The sequence below is a fragment of the Larus michahellis genome, chromosome 7 (assembly GCF_964199755.1).
Source record: "Larus michahellis chromosome 7, bLarMic1.1, whole genome shotgun sequence".
In the NCBI taxonomy this organism is placed as follows: domain Eukaryota; kingdom Metazoa; phylum Chordata; class Aves; order Charadriiformes; family Laridae; genus Larus; species Larus michahellis.
Genome location: NC_133902.1, coordinates 50,063,208 through 50,086,217, shown reverse-complemented (window position 1 = coordinate 50,086,217; position 23,010 = coordinate 50,063,208). Strand labels below are relative to the sequence as shown.

Genomic DNA, 23,010 nt, shown 5'->3' with positions numbered 1-23,010 from the left:
CCTTATTGTGTAATATTTGCACTTGTCATTAGAGAAGTTTATTGTCTGATAACTGTGCTTACTTAACACAGGATACCCGTGGCCTTCTGGGTTTACAATTATCTTCACTAAACAAATAATCCAGATGATGCTATCCAAACCAAGGATTCAAATGCCGATTTTCTTATCCCTCATATTAATATTTAAAAATTAAAAATGAATCTGCAAGTTAACAACCCAAACACTCAGGAGAGATTGGAAGAACATCTCTGCAGACATCAGTTTGGACAGTGGAATTATCAGAAGAACCTTCTCTCCTTCTCTGTGCTGGGAGATGTGAAGAAGAGAGAGATGTTTTACACAGCCCTGAGAGCCAAATGTACCCAATAAGCCCTAGAACAGATGAACACACCCAAAATGCTAGGGCTTGCAGTGGGAGCAAGGTTTCCTGGAATCACTCTGTACTTCAGTAGGAGAAAAAGTAACTCCCTCTCCTAAATGATGTTTGGCAGTTTTAGGCAACAGATGTTACTAGTGCAAGGGAAGATATCTTGATCATTATGTTGTTTTGATTCACCCCCAGGTGCTGAGGAATTTTAGTACCCTTTGGACTCCATTTCTGTCCTAACATGGATGTGGTTCAATCGGCCTCCACAGAAATCATGATCGCTAAGAAAGCCTTCAAGAAAATACCCAGCGTCCTTCTGGGCAGTCTAGTGGAGGAACCTGAAAAAAGACATGCTGTCCCCAATCACCTGCTGGAATCAAGTAAGTTTCTGCTCTCTGACTATTCCCCAGCCTCGGAGCAATCCTAGGAGGCCCTTTGCTTTTTTTTTTTTTTGCAACTCACAGGCAAAACTCCCATCCTGTTGCTTAAATTGCATCTTCCTACGAGCCCAAATCATAGGAGAGGTAGTCAGGAAAGACACAGTGGGTGTACTGATCCTGGCTGACCCTAATGTTTTGGGGTGGCTTGTTAAAGCCATGATGCCAAAAGATAAACTGGCGACAGGATAATGGCTCTGCGGGGGTAGTAGATGCTGCCTTAACTGCTGCCTTAAAGAGTCACGCCTGCTTCACAGGAAATTTAACCTCTTTCTTGTTATTTTCTCTATAATACATTGGGTGCAACATAAATATACCTAATAAATGTAAGTATCAATCATCATGTGTGTTTCACCTGGTCTCCTTTTCTCCCTGTTTTATTATCTATCTGTAGAGATTTATTCAGAACTTCAGAGGAGCAAGGTTGTACAGGCTGAGCCTGCTGTGTTACACTATGGAGGGTACGAAGTTGGAAAACATCACCAACAGACACTGGTGAGTGTCAGAGCAGGGATCCTCTTGGGGTTCATAAAAGCATAACAGAAGCTGAGTAGACTGCTTGTGGTCATGAATCCTTTTGCTCTATGGAGTGCTCGAAAAAGCAGCACTTAAAATCAGTGGCCCTGCGGTAACAAAGCAGACGAGTACCATGCTGTGTGCATCACTGTCCTTTACAGTCTCTGTTTTACCTTTCTGTTTCCCGTCTCTGCAAGCAGTGTTAGTGATATATGACTTGCATGTCATGAATCAAGGATTCATGCTTTAAGTCCTTAAGAGACTGTTTTCAAAATGTCACTGTGTCTGCAAACATGTTCACTAGTGGGAAAGTTTTGAAAGCACCTCTGGCCTTCTGCCAAGAGCAATTTACTCTAAGGAAAGAAACTCAGTGTGTAGGTTCGATTACCTTTCCTTGTGAATGGTTTGGGTAGTTCCTTTTCTTCTCTCTGCTTTCCCTTTGTCTGCCTTCTTTATTCATGTAGTAAGTGTTTTGAGGCAGAAGTTGGGTGATTATGGTGGACTAGGTTCTCCAGATACAATGAAAGTAAACAAGATGCAGGAGGCTTTACAGTCTGAACTGTCACCATCCAAAGGTTTGTTGCTTTGTGATCCAAAACAAAACCATGGATTATTACATCATTTCTATTGTTTCAGACGTCTGTAAAAGCAAAGTCAATAGGTTGTTTCGTTTTTTGTTCTTTTTGCACATAAGGAAAACAGGACCAGAATTTGATTCAACAATAGCATCTTCTTTAGCAAGACTAACTGTTATTCCTAGGTAAGGAATTGTGACTTGATTCCAAAGAATAAAAATGCAGGATGCAAGGTTTACATAATTTTCTTTTAAATTCAGAGCATATTCAGAATTATTTCTGCTAAAGTAAAAATTACTACTTCCTCATTTAATACAGCTTCTTTGCTATGGGTAGTCTTAAAAAAAGCACAGCTGGCATTCTCAATTGACCTATTGTAAAGTGTGTTGCAGTATTGGTTCTTTTTTTTCTACAGAAGCTGATAAATATTTCTGGTGATGTAATAAACCTTCACGTAATACCACCCCAGACAAAGTATTTTCAGATCAAATACAACAAAACAGTAAGTGTCAGAAAGCCTTCACACTGTTCTTTGCATGCTGCACTGGTTTTGTGTCATATAAGCAACTTTTTTCATGAGTTCTACCTTATTTTGTGTTGTTTTCTAGCACCGGCTTGTTCCTGGCTTGTCATATGCAGTTACTGTTGATTTTTGTCCTGATGAGTGGCGATATTACTATGACTGCATCCGAATTCACTGTCAGGTGAGGATTTATTACAAAATATCTTTACAGTTGTAATGGAATGAAACAACTATTACAACATGATGATAATGATGAAGTAAAGGTACAGTTAGTCTTCTAGAGCCACATGGGTTTATTGCCAGTAAGTCTGGATTGGAGTATTTAATTTTAAGCCAGAGCTGTGGGTAGAATATCTTCCTTATTCTGTAATTATTTGCCAGTAGAGCAGCCTTTGTGCCACACTGATGTAATGTCTTAGCAGAGCAGTCTTGGAGGAGTTCTAGGTAGTTGCTGTAAGTATGGAAAGACAGATGGGTACTGAAAACAAGTAGAATATCAATATCCCGAGGTGCAACACAGTGATGATCTTGAACATGTTTTATGCCCACTTGCTGGCCAACTACTACAGAAACTTTTTTCTTTCCATAACATTTATTCGTTGTAAGAAATAAATATTTACCCCCTTTTTTTTTATTTTTTGCAGGGAGAAGATACATTAGTCGTTCCTATACATGCTTACCCTGCTGTGAATGTTGTAGAGTTTCCATCATTTATAAATCTGTCTGATGTATCAGTTGGTAAGAGGTCAGTTAAGGACAGACATTTGTCCACATTTTGTGAGACACACACAAAATCTGAAAAATCTCATTTTCCTGTATTTGTACAACTTAACATCTTGGAAGCTTTAAGGAAGTCAGCTACCATCTGGTCTGCAAAATAATTCCGTATATGAACTGTTTTAAGCACGCAGTGCACATTCACAGGAAAGTAAATGCTGTGCAAACTAAACATACACATAGATAGAACTGGGGTTTCAGTTAGTCTAAATTGGTGCTGACTCACTTCAGTCATCCTATGGTGAAGTGACATGGCTGCAGTTCGTAATCTGTACGCTCCCAAGTGCTATGTCTTTTTAGCATTAGTAATTCCAAAGTGAATGGATCTTCCTTTCAAGATGAAGGGTTCTGGAAATGAAGGTATGAGCTAGTAATGGTAGGGGTAAGTGACAGCAAATAGCTATCCTCAGTCCAGAGACCGATCAGGCATTAGATTTGCTTCTTCTATTTAAAAATATTTAAAGTAGTCTTCTGGTGTGGAGCTCTAAATGGTATAGAGACTTCATCTTGCTCTGTCTGTTGCATAGATGTAACATTGACTGTTCTCATGAAGTAATAGGTAATAATTGTTAACAGGAACCAGGAAGGGGAAAAGGAGAAGGGAGATCCTGTTGATTAGTTCTGTAGTATATTGATATTAGTTGTAATTATGGTGATTTATGTTAGTGTAAAGATTTGAGTGAATTCTAGGAGCTGAAGGTCTTAGCAGCTAGGTTTTGTCTTAGCCTGTGAGTTACAAGTAACTCATGGATTTTACTGAAGCACAGAAATATGAATACGCAAGGCACATAGAAGAAAAAAGCAAAATTCTGCAGTAAAAATGAGCCCAGCATTGTAGAATGAACATTTGCGTCTTTCTGTTTATTTGTTTTTCTAATTCCCCTTAATCTGTTAAACTAGTGAATCTGTCAGAAGTGACATTACAGCTTTCTCACAGGACTGAACATAAGTCCTGACTTTCTGGGTGCTTCTGGGCATGATGTGATTCTCTTTATTTGCTCCATTTTTACAACAAGTGCTGAAACATACAGAATTTTCATACTCTTAGAATACAGAGAAGAGATTAGACAAAGTGCAAGGTAAAATTTTAAGTAATGGGAAGATTTTTCAACACAACAAGGATCCTCAGAGATGCCCCTGAGGGAACTTGGAAGAATTCCTGAAGAGAAAAGTGATGGTTTCAAACCTTAATTTTTACCAGTAATTTTCATCATTAGGCTATTAAAAACTTGCCTAAAAATTAAAGCTCTCTGAGATACTTGATACTGTACAGAACCCAAGGGACTATGGGCTCAATCCATAGACCACTGAGGTCAAGGGAAAAACTGCCTTTTACTTAGGTAAGTGTAGGATAAGACCTATATTGTACAATGCAGCTTTCTCCTTAGGTACAGAAGGTCCACCAGGCAACAGGCTGCATAATTGTCTTGTTTTTTAGGCACTTTGATTACTGTACAAGCTGCACTACACCTTAAAACAAATTGCCTTCCCAGTCTGCTGTTACATCTGCTTCATGAACGGGTCATTTTTAGGCAGACAAAAAAGGACTTTGCTATTATTGTTTATTTCCTTAGGGATTTCAAAATGTGCTTTCCAAAGGAACACTGTATATAACATGCATTCTTTGCTAATCGGCAGGATAAGATTTCAGTCAGACAGTTTACAAAAAACATAAATAAGCCTGAGTAAATTGGTCTTGATTTGTAGGATTATGGATGGTGTTACACCAATGCTTTTGTGTTTCGATTTGATACATGAAAATAGATGCATACAAAAGCAAGACAGCTTGAAAAGACGTGTGCTAATACCCCTCACAAAACCAGCATGAGACATAAAGGGCTTTTATGAAAATCAGGCCATGGTATCATTATTTCTACGGTCATTAAAGTCCTGTCATTCTGATGTGTTGGAGTTTTCAACACTTTTGAAGACTGCACGGTCTTTTCTCATGGTCTTCCACAAGGAGGGCCATGGGAGAAGGCTGATTTCTGGTTCTGTACTTATTGTTGCTCCAGTTCGGATTGTTTGTACTTGCTAGATATTGCAGTTTGTAAGAATTTGAGGATACACATAAATAACTTCTCAAAAAGTAAATTGTATAAATTTTTCTGTAATTCAGATTCTGTATGGGTAGGACAAAGTAAGTCAAGATGTAAAATATCCAGTATTCAAATCAAGATTTAGCTCTCATTTCCTCACTGAGTGAAAGATCTGAAATATTTTCCTATTTTGGAACAATGAGGAATGCCTGTTTTCACATTAATAAGTAATCTATCCCTCTGAACACAGATAAATTCAGTGCATGTTGTGTATAATATAATTTTGCAGCTTGTAATTGATGATCAACTGTAGTTTCATTAATTTCATTCTTCCTTTCTCTCTTTTCAGCAAGGAGTATGTTATCCCGTTGCAGTGCAGCTGTCCAATAGATTTTGAATTCCACATTGATTTTATTCAGCCTCACAGAGCCTTCTCTGTCCAGCCAACATTTGGTAGGTTAAATTTATTTAGAATTCTAAATGTTAAATCTGTATTCATTAAGTGTAGTTACTCGTGACAGTGTATTCAGTGCTGTACAGAAAAAGCCTTTGCCTCAGAGCATTTCCAGGTAAATGCATGCTGATAAATATTAGTCCTGTGCAGCCTCATGGCAAATAGCCTTCTGTGGCTGGTAGATTTCTTTTGTCAATGCCCAGCTACAGACCTCTGGCAAAATATGGGACATCCCAAACAGTCCATCCAGCTTTTGTCTTCTCTCTTGGCCAGTGCAGCCTTTGGAAAGGAGAGAGGCAGGAAGCCCAGCATTCCTGTCTTTATCACACCTTTCCCCAGGGTCTGTCTGGCTCCTGCCCCATTAAAGGAACAGATATCTGTCTTTGTGGAATAGGTATGCGTCCTGTTACTTGATTGGGGGCACAGAGGAAATAAAAGGTGGCCTTTGCTCTATCAAACATATCCTTGTACCTGTTGTTCCCTAGTGGTCTGTAAGAATTTGATAGAATCGTGTCTGTTACTTCAGGAGCTGTTGCAGTGGTGGGCACAAAGCACACTGCTGCAGGTGTTTCATGGGATGGCAGTGGATGTTAGATTCAGCCTAGACCTTTGTGTACAGGCTTTCCAAGAGGCAGGGACTTTTGGCTACGGTGTGCTCAGCTATTTTAGTGCCTAGTGCTGGAGAGGGCTCTGTCTCGATGCAGGTATAACTGTTTGCAGGTCAGTTTTTATCATTATTACATTTGTCAGGTGCCGGCAGAAGCATGTAAGTGCCCAGGTGTTCTGACAAAAATGTGTAAGTGGGTGAGACCTGGCTGCGTAATTCACTTAGGCAGTCTGGTCAATTCCATGAAAATATATAAAGATCTAAATAAATAAAACCTTCATAAATCTGGTGCTTAGTGCCATTTGTGACACTGGAATTTAAACTTTGATTATTTGCTGTTGTTTCTGTATGTACAATGATATGAATTTGCCCTGTCTTCTCAGATGGATTTTCATTCTCCAGTGGTAGTAGTTGGATTCTGTCAATCAGATGCGTGGTTCACAAAGATGAACTATGCTCCTGCCTTGTTTTGGGTCATTCTTTCAGGATAATATTCTTTCTTTCTTTGTGCTTAAAGAAGTTTTGATATATCAAAGGAGGAAAGGAACAATATTACAATGGAGTAAAACTAGGGAGAAGCTGTAAAATTCATGAGGCAGTTTTTGGGTTTTTGCATGGTCATAGACAAAGTGGCTGGAACTAATTCATGCTTTCTAAGTTGGCTTAGTTCTTGGGAGAAAGGGGAACAAAAATATCACAGAAAAAATATCAACCCAGTAAAAGTTAAGTCAGAAACTTTGGTAGCTAGAAACTGAGGTGCTGAAGGCCATCTGAAAAGCACTAAGAAGTTTCAGCCCCTATTCAAGCCATTGTGCTCTGAGATCAGTAATAATGAAATACTCTAACAAGTTCCACGCACACAACAAAAAAACACAACAATGAAACTAACTGGTCTTTAAAACTACAGGATGCAGAAAACCAGGCAATGGTCATATTACAGAGATGATAAATTAATATTTCTGATGAGCTGAATAAGCTCCTTGTTGCAGAAATGCTAAGGAGCATCAGGGCTTATATTGTGGGATGGCACTGAATGTTTAGGGATATGAAGGGTGGTTAAAGCGGTTCAGAAAATAATGGAATAGGTAATAAGGGAATTAGAACAAGTAGAGACAAATAATGCATCAAATTCAGATGATTCCCCCAACTTGGAAGAGCACAAAGGAATATGCTTATAATGCTTTTGTTCATGAAAGCAGGAAGTGCCAGAGACTTAAGACTGGAAGATGCAAGTGAAGAATTTCTACATGTAAACAGGCAATCATTTTCACAACAGTAGGAAATATTATAGTGTTACTGTCAAATCTTTCTGCTATTGCAAAATATCTTGAAAAATACTTCGAGACCTGAAATATTTCCCAGGCCTAGTGCCATCCATTCAAACATTGATATTGTTTAAAAAATGTAGTCCAGAATCAATTTCGGCATACTTAAGTGGGCTCACGTTAGATGGACTCTCACTGTTTTTCTCCTCTAATCACAGGAATCATTCCAGGCAATGGGAAAGTGGAAGTAACTGTGAAATATTCCCCACTTGAGTATGGAACAGCACATATGACAATGCAGTTACGGATTTCACAGTTTCACTCAAAACCATATGTATGTGTATTCACAGGAACATCAACACCACATCTGGGTCTGATGTATGTGTGGCTCGCTGATTTTTGAGTGTTTTTGCCCAGTGCTAAAAAATGCCTGTGTAGTAGGATTTCATGCCATTTTGCTGTAATCATTTTAAGCGTTTGTATCTATGGAGATTTAAAATGCAGTAATGTAATTTAACTGTTAATGCATGTACCTGCTCTCTTACATCATGTGCTCACAACGCCCTTAATCTGGATGAAGTGAAACTGTACCAAAATAAAACTAATGAGAAGTTACATATCCTTAAAGAAGTATTGAGCATCCTCAGCTTCTATTATGCCTTTCTATGTCATTCTTATTGCTGAGGCCTTGCAAGATACAGAATTTTTTGAGCAGTAAGGTCTTTTGGGCTGTACTTAATTTTTTGTGAACTCTGAAGATTAGAAATTTTGTTTCCACTTGTTACTTGGGAGACACATTTCCAGTCTCCTTGTATATCTAAAAGGGGTGTAAATGCATGTACTAGATTTACATGCCATTTACAGAGTACTTACAAGAGAATATCTGTCCTTCTGACACTTAGAAAAGAACATTTTGACAAACAACGAAGAATTCCAGAGAAAAAAGCTGTGTCTGCAGGAAAATCCATGGTGTGGAGAAGAGGCCAATTCAGCCAACCACGACCAAGGCCTATTCAAAAAGTAAAGGTGTGAAGAGATAATAATCGCAAGTGCTTTTCTGGGCTTAAAGTCTTTCTTGTTTCTGTTTCTTCCTATTAATTTATATCTTGTAGGAAATTGAATACCAGAACCTCAGATTCCCCACAGACTTGTCAAATCCATATGCTGTAGCTACTGTTTTGAATCAGGAACCAGGCAAACTAAAGATTAAGGACTTAAAAGAAGGTAATGTAATTAAGCAGCATAAACTTCTTCTTAGCGCTATTTGTAGGTTTCTGATGAGAAACTTGGCTTCACAGTTGCTGAGGTGATGTGATTGTAGTTTCTGTAAGAAATCTTGCCTTAGCTTTATGTCTTAATGAGTCCAGTTATCATAATGGGTGGATTGCGCAATTAAAAATTCAGTCTAGTTTGAGGTGTGATATGGCTTTCTGATATTCCTGCAGCCCTTTGCCAAGGCAGTGACGGGATAAAAACAAGAGAGATGAAGGAAGCCATATTTCAACTAAAGGTCAAACAAAATATTCAGGAAGAGGAAGCAAATCATCTGAAGTGGTAAGTGTTAGTTAACCACAGGAACAATACTGGGGTTTGCTTAACTCAGGCCACTATGAATGATGTATGCAATATCCACTAGTGCATAGTGCTGCCATTTCATGTCCTGATAGGTTTGTTTTACAGCTGAGTTAGTGTTGGTTTACTTTCATTTTTTTCTCTTCTGCCTAAGAGCAGTCTCAGTAGTAATCCATAGTAGTACCCAATGCATTCAGAAAGAAACGTGCTGAAAACTTTGTTCACCTAACCTTGCTTTCAGGTGTCTCATCTTGTGCCCGTAAGGGCAAAGGAAGCTTTTGTCAGGGTTGTCAATAAATCAAGGCTAAAACACATAATGGAGTGATGAGAATTGCACACGTATGTCAAACGGCGTAAAGCAGTAAAGTAGTCATGTGTGTAAGCACACTGTCATTTCATTTGAAATCCACAAAGCTGCTCTTATGCTGAATGTTATGGACCCTTATACACCTTAGGAAGAGGAGAATAAGTATGTTAGTCTTTAAGTAAAGCAAACTATGCATTAAGTAAAGCATTTTTCATGTCTCCACTGTAAATGCAGGCAAGTTCATAAAGGCAAAGATCCTATCTCTGTGGAATTTAAAAAAGAGGTTATTGAAAACCGACAGAGGGAAGAAGAACAATACAAGGTTAGTCTTTGCTGTTTTTCTATTCTATTCTATTCTATTCTATTCTATTCTATTCTATTCTATTCTATTCTATTCTATTCTATTCTATTCTATTCTATTCTATTCTATTCTATTATTTATTATATTATATATAATATTTTAAAATCAAACTTCTATTTTCAGATTATGCAGTGCACTAGCGAATTGTATCAAGCTCTCTACATCTACAGTTTTTCTTCATACATCAATGCAAACATGCACTAGCTATACTTCTTACTGTGGTTATAGCTTTATTACTTGGTGGCAGGAAATATTTTTCCCCATATGGCACAACCCTCAGGGACAGGTGGGGCTTGTCCCCCTTATCATGCCTCCTGGATACTCAAGTGCCTTCTGACATCCCACTGACTTCCAAGGAGCTGTTTATGGGAGTAAAATTATTTATAGATGGGGTAAAGGCTTAATTTACACACTGAATTAGGCACTGTGAATTAATTAAAACATTATATTTAATACTAACAAAGGAGGAAGTGAGTAAAAAGAGGATCTAAATTGTGAGATTGTTGTATCGCTAAATTAGGTGTATGTTAACTTTGTTTAGAAACATTTATTTACTTACCTGTTGTCCATAGAGGCTTGGAGATCTCTGGTTGGTTACACAGTTGCCCCCATAACTTTCTGACAGCGCCATGTTTTTGCTTATGCTGTCGATGTGTTCACCTTTAGTGTCTTTATGCCTCACAGAGTATTTACTGTCCCTCCATCAATTGCTCAAGTGGCCACTATGTGTGTGCACACTAGTGGCGGTCCTGGAAACCTTTAATTGGTCTATCTTCCATTGTACTAACTAAAACCTCAGTCCGTGAAAATCACGGGAATTTGACTCTGCAAAATAACCCCAAGGTCTTTGTTTAAGACATAATGGTATCCTGGAAATGAAACAATAGGTAAGTAGGACTGGATGGAAGAGGCGCAATGAAAAGAAGCACTGGTGTTCATCCAGCATGCCCGAGCACTTTGAGATGGTCTCAAAGAAGTGAAGTGGTATCAGTAGCAAACTGTTTGGCAACATTGGAAACCATGACAGAGATGTGCACAGAACATGGAAAGCTGCAGGAAATTTCTGTAGCGCTGTCGTCTGGGAAGATGTCTTTGAGTGCTAACTTAGGCTGTTGGTTCTGTAACCCCTCTCTGGCTGATTTTGGCTACGCAAAGGAAACTGTGTTTCATTAGGGCAGAGATCTGATTGAAACTCAGACCCAAAAAGACATTATTTTACTTTGTTTGACTTGCTCAAGGGTTGTAATAATCACTCCCTAGAAGGGAACGAAGTCTGTGTTTTGTCAAGCACCTCCAGAATGTTACATGGTGAGTGCGTTCCACTAGTTGTAAGGGAGGAAAGAATTCACTGGATGCTTTGTACTAATGTGATTGTTCTTCCTGGTGACAAATTAGATCCAAAGAGGAGATCCTATCACAGAAAGGGAGTTTCAAAGGAACGAAGTAAAAGTTTCTTTCAGACGTGTTATCCGGCCTGTTGACCAGGTTTGTTTATATGTTATTATTGCCTGCTATATGCTATTATCCCCTACTAAGCTAACAAACAGCCACAGATATTTGGCACTGAATACTTTTCCTCCTAATATTCCTATTTCTGTGCCAGTGTCTTATTTCCCATTTTACTTCTAGTACAGTAGGGCAAGCACTGTGCTACATGCACAATTCATCTTCTGATGTTCTGATCTAATATGAGAGACAAGTGGAAATCTGCAGGTCTAACCTGACATTTGTATTGCTTTTTTCTGAAAGTTCTCTCAGGAGTAGCTTTCTCATGCCTAAACATAAGGTTACGTATATCCCAAGATATGCAACCTTTACCTGCAGGTCAGATTGACAGGAACCTTTCCGGTACTTGGATTTTTTTGTCCTTCTCTGTGGTGTGAGGTACTTCCTAAAATACATTCCTTAGGATTATTGGGAGCTTTGTTTAATAGATACCCTGCCACTGAAGGAACTTTGTTAGCACTATTATAAATTGCCGTCTTCTTGAGGAACAGAATAGCTGTGGGAGTTGGTCTACTATACCGTAACGCCTGTTACAAAGTACTGAAAATTGTTTGGTGAGGCATGGCATGGGGTTACGTGGAGCTGGTGTTCTGAGGACCTTCCTAATCTAAATGTTGGTTGAGTGGCTGCCCTCCTGTTGAGAGGTACTGTACTCTGGGGCCACTGGGGTCTCTTCTGGTGCAACATTATTCTGTCACCTCAATTTAAAACTGGAGAAGAGATTAATGCATCAAGAAAGAGATGTATTTGTGTTCAAGGAGTATTCCAACAATTTAAGGCATTAAATATAGAGACATCATCTCTGCCTCAAGTATGTCCAGAGCCAGAGATCACTAGATGCGAGGAGGTTATTCTGGGGAATTACCACTCTAAGTTTACTCCGGTCTTTTGTCCTTCTGCAGGTATGTACTATCAGCCGTTATTGGAGACAGGATACTGGTTTTGCTGGGCTCCTGGTTTGAGCCCTTACAGCTATTCCAACTTCACATCTGTGCAAGGTGAAGTGTGTATTTGGTAGAGATCTAGTCCGTTCTCTCCACTGTCTGACTGCCTGTGTATTGCACTTAAGTCGAGGTACGTGGTTGTCATTTGAGTGGATGCAGACCATGCTACATTATATCTGTATTCCCCATACTGCATCTGCAAATATTTAGTGATTACCTCCCATTAAGCCCTGTGCAAATGCAGGCTTCTGATTAAATGCCAACACTGCAGACATTTTCTTTTGACTAAATTTCAGCATTTAGAAATAACATATCAATTCAAGCCAAGGAATGGCTTGGGCTGGAGGAAATTTCTCCCTTGTCTGGTTGTAAAAGGGATGAACTTTTTCTTTTCTGTTTCTGTTTTTAAAAAAATACCATGCAGCATCCAAGCGTCCATCCCACGTTCAGCTTGCTCCATAATGACCCCTGGGACAACAGAAACAGGATGTTGAGGAAATTCCAACAAGCAGCATACAAGGTAACGTGAACAACCAGAATGCAGTGTGATGGCATGACACCATGGAAATAGCACAAAAGAACGTGCAAACTAGCACGTAAGAGGTCTTCACAGCTAGCGAGGGATTTGATAGGAAATAAGGATCTGAAGTAAGTTTTGTATTCAGCTGGTGCTTCAGCTGGTGATTCTGCTGGTGCTTAGTATTGCAATCAATATTAAACAAATGCAGATGAATTTAGATTTTTTAAAAAATTACTTAATGCACAAAAAAGAGAATATTTCAAAATGCATATAGAATACAGTGGCCAGTTTTGGGCCCATACTGCAAGAAGGATATCTGTAAGCTGGAGTGAGTACAGTGTAGAGCCACCAGCAAGTTCAGAGTCTGGAGCACTCACTCTGTGAGGAGACGCTGTGAAGAGACACTTACTCAGCCTGCAGAGGGAAAGTGGAGGGAGAGAGCAGCACCTTCCAGCACATCTATTATGTGGTTATTGATGATGGAGCCAGAATCTTTGCAATGATACGTGGTGGGAACACGGGAAACAATGGGCGTAAATTCAAATAAGAGAGGTAGAGACCGTGTATAAGGAAAGCCTTTTTCACCATGAGGACCGTCAGTCATTGGATCAGGTTGCCCAGAGAGGTTGTACCGTCTACATCCTTAGATGTTTTCAAGACCACATTGGATAAAAAACCCTGAGCAACCTATTCTGATCTCACTGCTGACCATGCTTGGAGCAGGAGGTTGGACCTCCTAAGACTAATCAGTAAAATCACTTATCTCATTGGGTTTAAATATTATCTTGTATCTCCACTGCTCTTTTCACAGTAAATCTAAATGTAGCAAGCAATAAGGAAATTTCCTGCTCTCCTATTATCCAGTTTGGATGTTCTTCTCCATTCTATTCACAATAGTAGGCTCGATACAGAGGTCCTGAAATGAAATGCTCTTTCCTGTGTTGCACAAATAAGGAGGTGGCTAAATGGCCCCTTTGGTATTAAAATCTAGGGCTCTTCATTGCTACCCTGTGATATATGGCACTAGGCAAATTGAACAATGCAGGTTACTACTTATTCTCCTCATTCACAGAGTCACAAGTATTCATATGGCCCTGATCAATTGACTGTTTAAATTGTTAAATTGTTAAATCTGCATATGTCAATAGACACAGCTGAAGGATTAGGTCCTAGCCGAAAAAAGTCTAATTAAACTGTAAAACTAAGTGAAGGTTTGAACTGTTTTGTTGTGTAATGTCATTGTAGAGTTGAGGTCCATTCTACATCTCTCCTTCCCCATTTTCTACCTCCTAAACAGAAAACTACAGCGAAAATTCTGAAATAGAGATACCTGAGTGAGCTCTGTAGCATAAATACACTTGTAGTGTATGTATATTTCTATGGCTGTAAATCTTAGAGTGTTCAGCTTAATATTAAACTTTAAAATCATTGTCTCAGATTGTGATTCAGATTCGGCTAAATCGTTTACTACTTTTGTTCCGTGGGCTAACCAGAGAAGCCAGAGGACTGACAGAAGGCTCTGTGTCTGGTAAGGAGTGGAAGAACAAGTTGATATTTTGGCCATGAATTATGATAATTCAGGTTGTACTACAGTGTGTGAGGTGCATTACATATAAATGTAAAGACAGAGTCCTTACAAAGGAGTCTTCCAGCAAAAAAGAGCTGTGACGTGGTAGAATCATAGAATAGGTTGGGTTTGAAGGGACCTTTAATGGTCATCAAGCCCACCCGCCCCTGCAATGAGCAGGCACATCTTCAGTTAGATCAGGTTGCTCAGAGCCTCGTCCAACCTGACTTTAAATGTTTCCATGGGGCATCTTCAAGTAGAGGCGTAATGGCAGTTGGTGTAAGAGAGGCCTTCTGACTTGCATCTGCCTTGCTGAGCGGAATGAGATAGAGGACCATGCTGGAATGAGTGGGCTGTGATGTCCTTTCAGAAAAGGGGAAATTAGATCTTTCTGCTAGTTAAGGTGTTGTGTCCGCTGTCTTGTAGATGTGGCATTTAAAGCCTTTAGGAAATATTAACTTACTTTTTGTATTAAAATTACTAGACACATTCTGTTTTAAGAAGATGTTAAATATATCTTTTTGGCTTGATTCTATTTTTCAAACAGTGTATTAAGATATACTACAAAATCTTAGTATTTGCTTTCCGTTCATGACAGACAGCAAGAGTTTCAGCAAACCAGAGAAGAGTGAAGAATGTAAGGGCTTTTCTTCCAGCATATCTGAAGATCGTATATTACCTTTTGAATTTCCCTTTTACAGTTCCCATGAATTTCAACGTGATTTGGTAGGTATAGTAGCTAAAATGGTGGCCAACACTGAAGACACATAGAATTTTGTTGAAGATATTGGCCCCAGGTCCAGCCTTTATTAAAGTTTCATAATGTGACTGGTGTTCTGGGGTTCTAACAAATTAATTCAGGACTTCAGATTTACTAAGGGTGCTGCTGAAAACAATAAAAAAATCTTTGCATTTTCTTAATTGCATTCTAAAATTCTGAGTAATGCGTTAATGCTCAGAGTTAGTTAACATCCATGATTTTGCAGAAGAAAATAAATCAAAAATAACCGAAATGCAAAAGTCCAAGAAATTACAGGAAAAAGATCAAACAAAATGTATGCATAATTATTTCCGTATGTTTTCAAGTAGCTGTGCTGATGGGTTGCTGCCAATGCAAAACAAAATGCCCACCATATTACAGGGTTTTGAATGCTGTATTCTTTCAGGCACCTGATGCTCTTGGCCTAGTTCCTATCGAATCTGTAGATGTGAAAGTCAGACACGTTCTTCCTTTTTACGACTTGAAGGTGAGTCAGTACAGCTCCCCCAGCTGTATCATGTTTCTTTCTTTCACCAGTCCAGTTAGATATGTTTTCTGCCTGATTCAGTGACCCCACTGTGTAACCCAGAGAAATGTTGCCTTAATATGTCTGTATGATTAGCATAGAATCATAGAATCACAGAATGGTTTGGGTTGGAAGGGAGCTTAAAGATCATCTAGTTCCAACCCCCTGCCATGGGCAGGGACACCTCCCGCTAGACCAGGTTGCTTAAAGCCCCATCCAGCCTGGCCTTGAACACCTCCAGGGATGGGGCAGCCACAGCTTCCCTGGGCAACCTGTTCCAGTGCCTCACCACCCTTGTAGTGAAGAATTTCTTCTTGATATCTAATCTAAACCTACCCTCCTTCAGTCTAAAGCCATTACCTTTCGTCCTATTGCTACACTCCCTGCTAAAGAGTCCCTCCCCATCTTTCCTGTAGCCCCCTTTAGGTACTGGAAGGGGCTATGAGGTCTCTGTGGAGCTTTCTTTTCTCCAGGCTGAACAATCCCAACCCTCTCAGCCTGCCCTCATAGGAGAGGTGCTCCATCCCTCTGATCATCTTCATGGTCCTCCTCTGGACTCACTCCAACAGGTCCATGTTTTTCCTGTGCTGAGGGCTCCAGAGCTGGACATAGTTCTCCAGGTGGCATCTCACCAGAGCGGAGTAGAGGGCAGAGTCACCTCCCTCGATCTGCTGGCCATGCTTCTTTTGATGCAGCATGCTTTTATTAAAAACAGTTCTCACCTGTTCCCATAAGTAACAAGCTTATAGTCAGCAATAGTCCTCTCCAGACAGAGAGATGAATCACCTCAGTTGAAATTATTATATCTCAAACAACAAAAGTGTCTTTTACTACAAGATCCAAGTATCTTTTACCACAAAGATGTGATGTGTCCATGATAAAGCTGGAATGTTCCATTCTGCCTATGAGTTAATCAGAAGTGATTATTGTCATCTCCTGCAGCACATCTTTTTTCTTTGCACTTAGGTTCCTCAGCATTCCAGCATTATGAAGTATCAGCCATTTTGTACACACTATGCAGCCACAAGTTACAAACCTCGAAAACTTTCCCGACCACTGAGGCAGGGCGCCCAGGTAACAAGTCCTCTCAAATACAGACTTTGCTGAAGTCACTCCCAACCCTACGTTTCTACAATTATTTGCTTTATTTTGTCGAAAAGTTTGATACCAAAAGGCTTACAACATTCTGAAAACCTTTGACGTCTGTATTTTTCAAGGATGAGTTGGTTCAAGTAGTTGCTTCTCCTGAGGGGCAGCTTGACCTGGTCTCCCAGAGGATGGATTTTCACAAACCATCCCCAGAAGAAGTAGCAGAAAGGGATATCAGCCTCTTAAAACTGGTTCCTCCCCAAGCTTTAGTCTACCCTACAGAGAGCAACCCACTTCGCATTTTTGTAAGTAGACGCTGACTTCCACAAAGAACCTAAGAAAGGAGGGGAAAAGGTGTTTGTTTCATCAGAAGCCTGATGTGGATTTGGTGGGCAATTTTCTGACTCAGATTATTATATAAAACTATCCAGAGTGAGAGTAATCCTTCAAGGTGCAAGCCCTGGTAGGTAGGAGTCACAGAGCTCATCCTGCTGAGAGGGGCACCATTTCACTTTAACGTGGAATTTGATCAGTTTGGGGGAGGGATGATAAGACAAAGTTGCCAGTGATGGCAGAGAACTGGAGACCCAGTCTCACACTCCACAAATGGTCACTCATCCCAGGATTTCCTGGAACACCATGGGGCCCCTCCCTTCTTCTCCTCCATTTGTTTCCCCATTTGAATGTTAGAAGAAAAGCCATGATCTTGGCATCTCAGTCCTTCTATAACCTCATGCTCTTGTCGAGGTAGGTAGGACAGGTGCAGTCTTTTCCTTCGCTACAGCTAGGGGACTACAGTTTTGCCTGATCCTTAGGTAAACTGCGAAAAGTGAAGTCAAACTCTTTGCTCACATTACTTCCTGCTGCCTTAAAGTTTCCAACAGTTCTCATAGCATCCCAAAACCACATTTCCAAATTATTAGGCACAGAGATTCAAAAAATCACAACCACGTGCATGGGAAGATTTTCTGTTACTTAATTGTCGTGTGGATTGTGCTACTTGGCACCAACTACAGAAGGTATTTCCCACACAGCACAGCATAGCCTGGAGGTCCGTGAGGTGTCTCTGAGCAGTCAGAGACAGCTGTATAGTTCAGCGAAGTGCTGTGCGTGGGCACAGGCAGCACCTCCGTGCCAGCATGGCACCATGCCTGACTTGGGTGGCTCTGTCTTTCAGCATTACTTAGCTGCAATGGCCCAGTTCCCAGTGTGCTAGTCTGGTGGTCTTGGCATAACATATACGGTATAGACTTGTCCTCGCTGCTTGCGGCCAGGAGTCCAGTGGACTTACTGATGAGATCCTCTGTGCATCTCATTCATCCCTCTGTCACGTCAGTGTAAGAGCCAGGCACAGCCAGATCCCATGCTACCCAGTGTTAGACTTTATTCAGAAACAGACGCTAGTGCAGTGAAATAGGTGGCAAAATGCTCACTAGCTTCCGCGGCAGCGAGGCCAATTCCCATTCTTGGATTCTGAACTGTTCAGAGAATCAGCAATGGATTTTGGAGTAATCAGGCGATAGTTTTTTCTTCCACACTTGGAGACAACACCTAAGTTGCTGTATTTTGGATAGCAGAGAGCATGGATAAAACAGACAGATTATGGGTCTCTGATGAGGGGAATAGACAGGAAATGGAGGTCACACCAAACAAAAAAGTCACAGTGAGATAAAGGTGTGAATCTGGGGAGACTACATTTATTGTAAGAACTGAATTTTCATCAATGTAATTCTTTATGGTGCTCAGAACAATTTTTTTAAATAATCTCTTCTTTGTTTTTAGAACCCCACTCCAGGATTAGTTCCAGTTTTACCTCCTTTGGCCTATTCTGAAACAAATATCGAATATCATCTTTGTCCTCATCCAAAATACACCTTTACCAAGGAATGCCCCAAAGGATCCAGTATTCCAGTCACACAAAAGAAATTTCTGCATCACAAGGTATGGCCTTTTGGGGTTATTGCATGAGTATCTGGCTTGGGTATGTTCTTGCTGAGAATTTGCTCCAAGGAATCAAAAAGAAAGATGAATAGTCATCCTAGACAGAAGATATTGCCAAATATAAATGATGTGTGCACCTAAATAGTCACTCCATGGGTCAGAATAACTTGTTCTTGTCTCTTTATCCATGTCTCTTATTTATCCCTGAATACTTCTCCGCTCTTTCCTTCTTTTCCCTGTCTGTTGTATTTCCCTGACCTTGCAGTGGAGGAAGCATCTTTTAAATGTGTAGAACTGCAGCTTCCCAGATTCAATTCTCAGCCAAGAAGTCAGATGCTCTGTCCTGCAAGCCTCTCTCCCCACTGCCTTATGCATTAGAGGTCTGATTGCTGTAGCACTTGTCATTTCAGGAAGTGATTTGTGGAGTAATGGAATGGAGAAGATTCTTGCCAGTGGTGCATTCCACTTTTTCTAACACTCCTGCATTGACAAATACAATACCTAGGTAAGAAAGAATTGGAATATACAGTGCCTGTACCCTGCACCAGTAGTCTGTAACTACATTGACCAGTAACTAGGCCTGCAGATAAAAATGGGCCTACAGGTGGAATTAATTGCTGCTTAGAAATCCAAAACTAATGGGGAAAACCCCTAGTGACCTCCTTGAAGGATGGGTTAAGAACAATATCATTAGAGGAAATGCCTAGCCCTAGAAGGAGAGTTCCAGTCTGGACTTTCAATAACATCTCTCCTGACTGCTTTTTGATTCAGTGCTAGAAGACCCCAGGAGGTACAAACTCTGTCTGTCCTGCACAAGTATAAACAGTAAAACCTTTAACGTATGGGCACCTACACCCTGTGGTAGGCAACATCTCTCAGGTTCATGTTCCCTCATATTGCAGCAGTTCCTGGTGTAGTCAGATTTTCCGGGAATTTTTAAAAGTACATAATCTTCATTGTAACTACAACTACTGTGAAGCTTCAAAATATAAGCATTCAGTGCAGTTACTTTCTGCTCATCTTATCCATCACAGGGATCCTTACAGTTTAGATATGCTTCCAAGACATGTACCACCAATGCTGTGTGACTTACCTGAGAGAGACAGGGAGAACATAATTGACCAGTAAGTTTCTCCTCTATTTTGTATTCAGCGTGATTGATCATGTCTTAACCACTTGTATAGATGTGTCTAAACCTATCCCAAGAGATCCTCAGTGGCAAAAGCACAAAGTTCTTTTTGCATAAAACATACTTTTGTTTTTATTGGCTAAAAAATACTTTTAAAAGGATAAAGCCCAATTCTTATTTGTCCTACTAATTTTTAGTGAGACAGATGAAACTGAGTTCAAAATGGTTCTTACTCCAGAGATGCTGAGAGCTGAATTTCCACAAATTGGGCAGGCACTCTCAGAAGACGGCAAAGAGAAATCAGCAAAAGAAGAAAAGTAAGTATAATTTGAAATTAGGGGAGAGGAATGGGAAGGAATCTTAAGACAAGCATTCCCTGCAGAATTATGTAGAAAGTTGTACTGAGATGCTCTAAGGGCTCCATCACAAGTGGGACGCAGATCTTGTACTCTGAGCAAATTTGTGCTGCAAATGCAATCTCTGGATTGGACTTCAGAAAGCAGCTGTGAATGTGGCACACTGGCCTGGATGTCTCTGACTTCAGTTTTATCAATATGATCTAACACTAGAGACAGTTTTCTTGCCTTCACAGAGATATTCAATGTTCTTGGACCAGTGGCTTTTGCCTTTCAATGACCCTTTTGGTTAGATATTTATTAATGCTGGCAGAGGAGTGAGCCCTTAGAATTTCCCCCTGGTGTGGTGCTTTTTTCTCAGGCTTTTCCTAGGAGTGGGTCACATTTGCTCAGCTGTCTGAGCTTCACACTCCACCAACACTGTGTTTTAGGCATACAGCACAGCATGTAAAATAACTTGCATTCATAAACACAGAATTACCTGCTCCCTAAAATGTTGTAAACTGGCTGCTGTAAGAGCCAAATTCTGCCTTTTGCCTCCAGTGTTGTCAGGCCAATGTCCTGAGTTTGAAACTCAGCAGAGAAACCTTGAGGGGCAACCTGAGGACAAGGAAAGCTCTGAGGGACAAATGGGTCTTTGATGGGGTTGATGATTACCACCATGGTTTAAGAGCAGCATTTCAGAATTGCCCAGCAGTTCTGTGGGGCTGAAGCAGAAGTGGATGCACTGTGTGAAGCCTGGGGGTGCGTGATGTTGCAGAAAGGATGCAAAGAAGTGTATGAGCTGGTAAGTGGGACACTACAGACAGTGGTCTTGAGCAGCAGCAGTGTGGGTAGGATAAGTGATTGCAGAGCAACACAGGAGAAGGTGCTGAGTTCTAACCCTGTGTTTTCCTTGTGTGACTTGGAGCAAGTGAATTAATCTTTCAGTTGCCCCCTCTTTAAAGTGGCCGTGATGTGACTTAGATGTCAGGATATGCATAATAGCCTGAAACTTTCAGAGTCATCAAGAGATTGGAGTGTCTCATTTTCTTTAATTTTAGAGAGAACTTATTTGATTGACACTGAAATCCTGTGCAACTGTCAACATTAAAACAGTGTTATGTATTATGAGCTCTCTGACAAAACACTGATTGCTCTATTGTGATTACTACAGCACAGATTGAAAATAATTTTCTGTAAAAATGCAGGTGTGTCAGACTCAGTGCTGCTTTTTGCGTTTTCTGACACACTGCTTGTCAGAACACGGGGATTTGGGATAGCTTGTGTAACTAAAGAGAGACCTTTTTTCCCACAGTGATACAATGTTGGATGGCGCTTTTCCTGGGTAAGTAATTTTATAAACATAAGGTTCTTTTATTTTTGAAGTTTTAGATGTTTTCTTCAAAAATTAGAATGCTCTTCTATATTTAACACCTCTATTTATTTGTTGAAAGCTTCCCTATTTGATTGGCTTTGTAAAGAAGGAAACAACAATTTATTAGCAAACAATGAAGTCCCAATCCTTTCTTTTGTCGCTGGAAGGTTCTTTGTTGTTATCAATGGGATGGTGTTTCACTAGATGACAGAGAACACATTGCTCCTCTATAGGGGTTTCAGCATTTAATCCTTAAGGGAAATCGGTTTTTCATGTGGGTGCTCCTCTTCTGGCCATGACAGCATATGTTCCTTCATGGATAAAATTTAAAACTCTGTCTACTATGTGTTTACTTATCAGATCGTTAGCTTTCCTAAATGGCCAAGCCAAGAGTGAATGTTCTTTTCACAGTTTCACTCTTTTTACAGTTCTGCGGAAGTAATGGAATAGCCTCTATGTTTATTATAAAAAAGAGAGAAATTATGTATGAGTGTCTCTTCCTTTGTTTTTGTCAGCATTCCTAAGTAGCTCCCCTGGCTATTACAAATACAAATGATGTTTTAAACTTCTTGCAGAGACCTGCACAACCATCCAGATGGACATTTTCAGCCCCAAAACAACGAGCTCAGAGAGAAGGTTCAAAAACATGTAGAGAAAATGAAGCTGAAAGCACATAATAAAACCCTTATTCTGGGATAAGAGTAATTTTACAAAGTCCATGGTTTGGCACTGCTTATCCTGTTAATGCATGAGGCCTTCTCTGTTCCAGCTACATGTACTTACGTTCAGCGAGGTCAGCAACTTGTTATGCAAAGAGAACCACCAGTTATGCCACCTCTGTCAAGGACTCTCACTGTGACCATTACTCCAAACACAGTAATAGCTCCAAGAAGAGTCCTCAACCATGTACCTTCTCATTTTGTCCTGGTGTGAAGGACCAGAATACCACAGTACTACCGTGTAAATACTTTGGTAATTAATTTACAGCCCACTGTTTTCAAATAAAACGTGAAAAGTCCTCATGACCAAATTCTTATGATTTTGGTTTTTTAGTTATGACCTGTCTTTGAATTTTTGCAGGTAAGTCACTAAATCTCAGACTTGACTGTGAATCATACACTTGAGTTTTTAAATGAAAGGGAATCATAGAATCATATAATCATCTGGGTTGGAAGGGACCTTTAAAGGCCATCTAGTCCAACAACCCCCTGCAATGAGCAGGGACATCTTCAACTAGACCAGGTTGCTCAGAGCCCCGTCCAACCTGACCTTCAATTCAATGTTTCCAGGGATGGGGTACCTACCACCTCTCTGGGCAACCTGTGCCAGTGTTTCACCACCCTCACTGTAAAATATTTCTTCCTTATATCTAGTCTGAATCTTCCCTCCTTTAGTTTAAAACCATTACCTGTTGTCCTATTGCAACAGGCCCTGCTAAAAGTTTGTCCCCATCTTTCTTGTAGGCCCCCTTTAAGTACTGAAAGACTGCAAAAAGGTCTCCCTGGAGCCTTCGCT

General features: G+C 40.2%; 1 protein-coding gene across 3 annotated transcripts; it reads left to right on the top strand.

The window, feature by feature from the left end:
* The first annotated feature begins 566 nt into the window (after positions 1 to 566).
* Positions 567 to 22,522, top strand: CFAP221 (cilia and flagella associated protein 221). Of its 3 annotated transcripts, XM_074594575.1 has the most exons (24): positions 567 to 747; positions 1,199 to 1,299; positions 2,311 to 2,397; positions 2,504 to 2,599; positions 3,063 to 3,163; positions 5,584 to 5,687; positions 7,779 to 7,938; positions 8,463 to 8,586; positions 8,673 to 8,784; positions 9,006 to 9,114; positions 9,674 to 9,761; positions 11,196 to 11,285; positions 12,675 to 12,770; positions 14,208 to 14,298; positions 14,936 to 15,063; positions 15,504 to 15,584; positions 16,590 to 16,697; positions 16,841 to 17,017; positions 18,495 to 18,653; positions 19,064 to 19,158; positions 19,688 to 19,777; positions 19,980 to 20,099; positions 21,436 to 21,465; positions 22,071 to 22,522. In XM_074594575.1, exons 1-24 carry the CDS (start codon positions 609 to 611, stop codon positions 22,192 to 22,194), a joined length of 2,610 nt encoding a protein of 869 aa, XP_074450676.1. In that variant the 5' UTR covers positions 567 to 608; the 3' UTR covers positions 22,195 to 22,522. The 3 variants fall into 3 exon arrangements, with proteins under 3 accessions (XP_074450676.1, XP_074450677.1, XP_074450678.1); XM_074594576.1 differs by lacking the exons at positions 14,208 to 14,298; positions 14,936 to 15,063 and having other exon boundaries at positions 22,071 to 22,291; XM_074594577.1 differs by lacking the exons at positions 19,064 to 19,158; positions 19,688 to 19,777; positions 19,980 to 20,099; positions 21,436 to 21,465; positions 22,071 to 22,522 and adding an exon at positions 18,919 to 19,049.
* The last annotated feature ends 488 nt before the right edge of the window (positions 22,523 to 23,010 follow it).

Bases quoted from the DNA above. Each gene is read 5' to 3' on its own strand.
- CFAP221 (XM_074594575.1), top strand. From the start codon at position 609: ATGGATGTGGTTCAATCGGCCTCCACAGAAATCATGATCGCTAAGAAA. The intron at 14,299-14,935 runs GTAAGGAGTGGA...CGTTCATGACAG, and splicing joins GACAGAAGGCTCTGTGTCTG to ACAGCAAGAGTTTCAGCAAA. The intron at 20,100-21,435 runs GTAAGTATAATT...TTTTTCCCACAG, and splicing joins AAATCAGCAAAAGAAGAAAA to TGATACAATGTTGGATGGCG.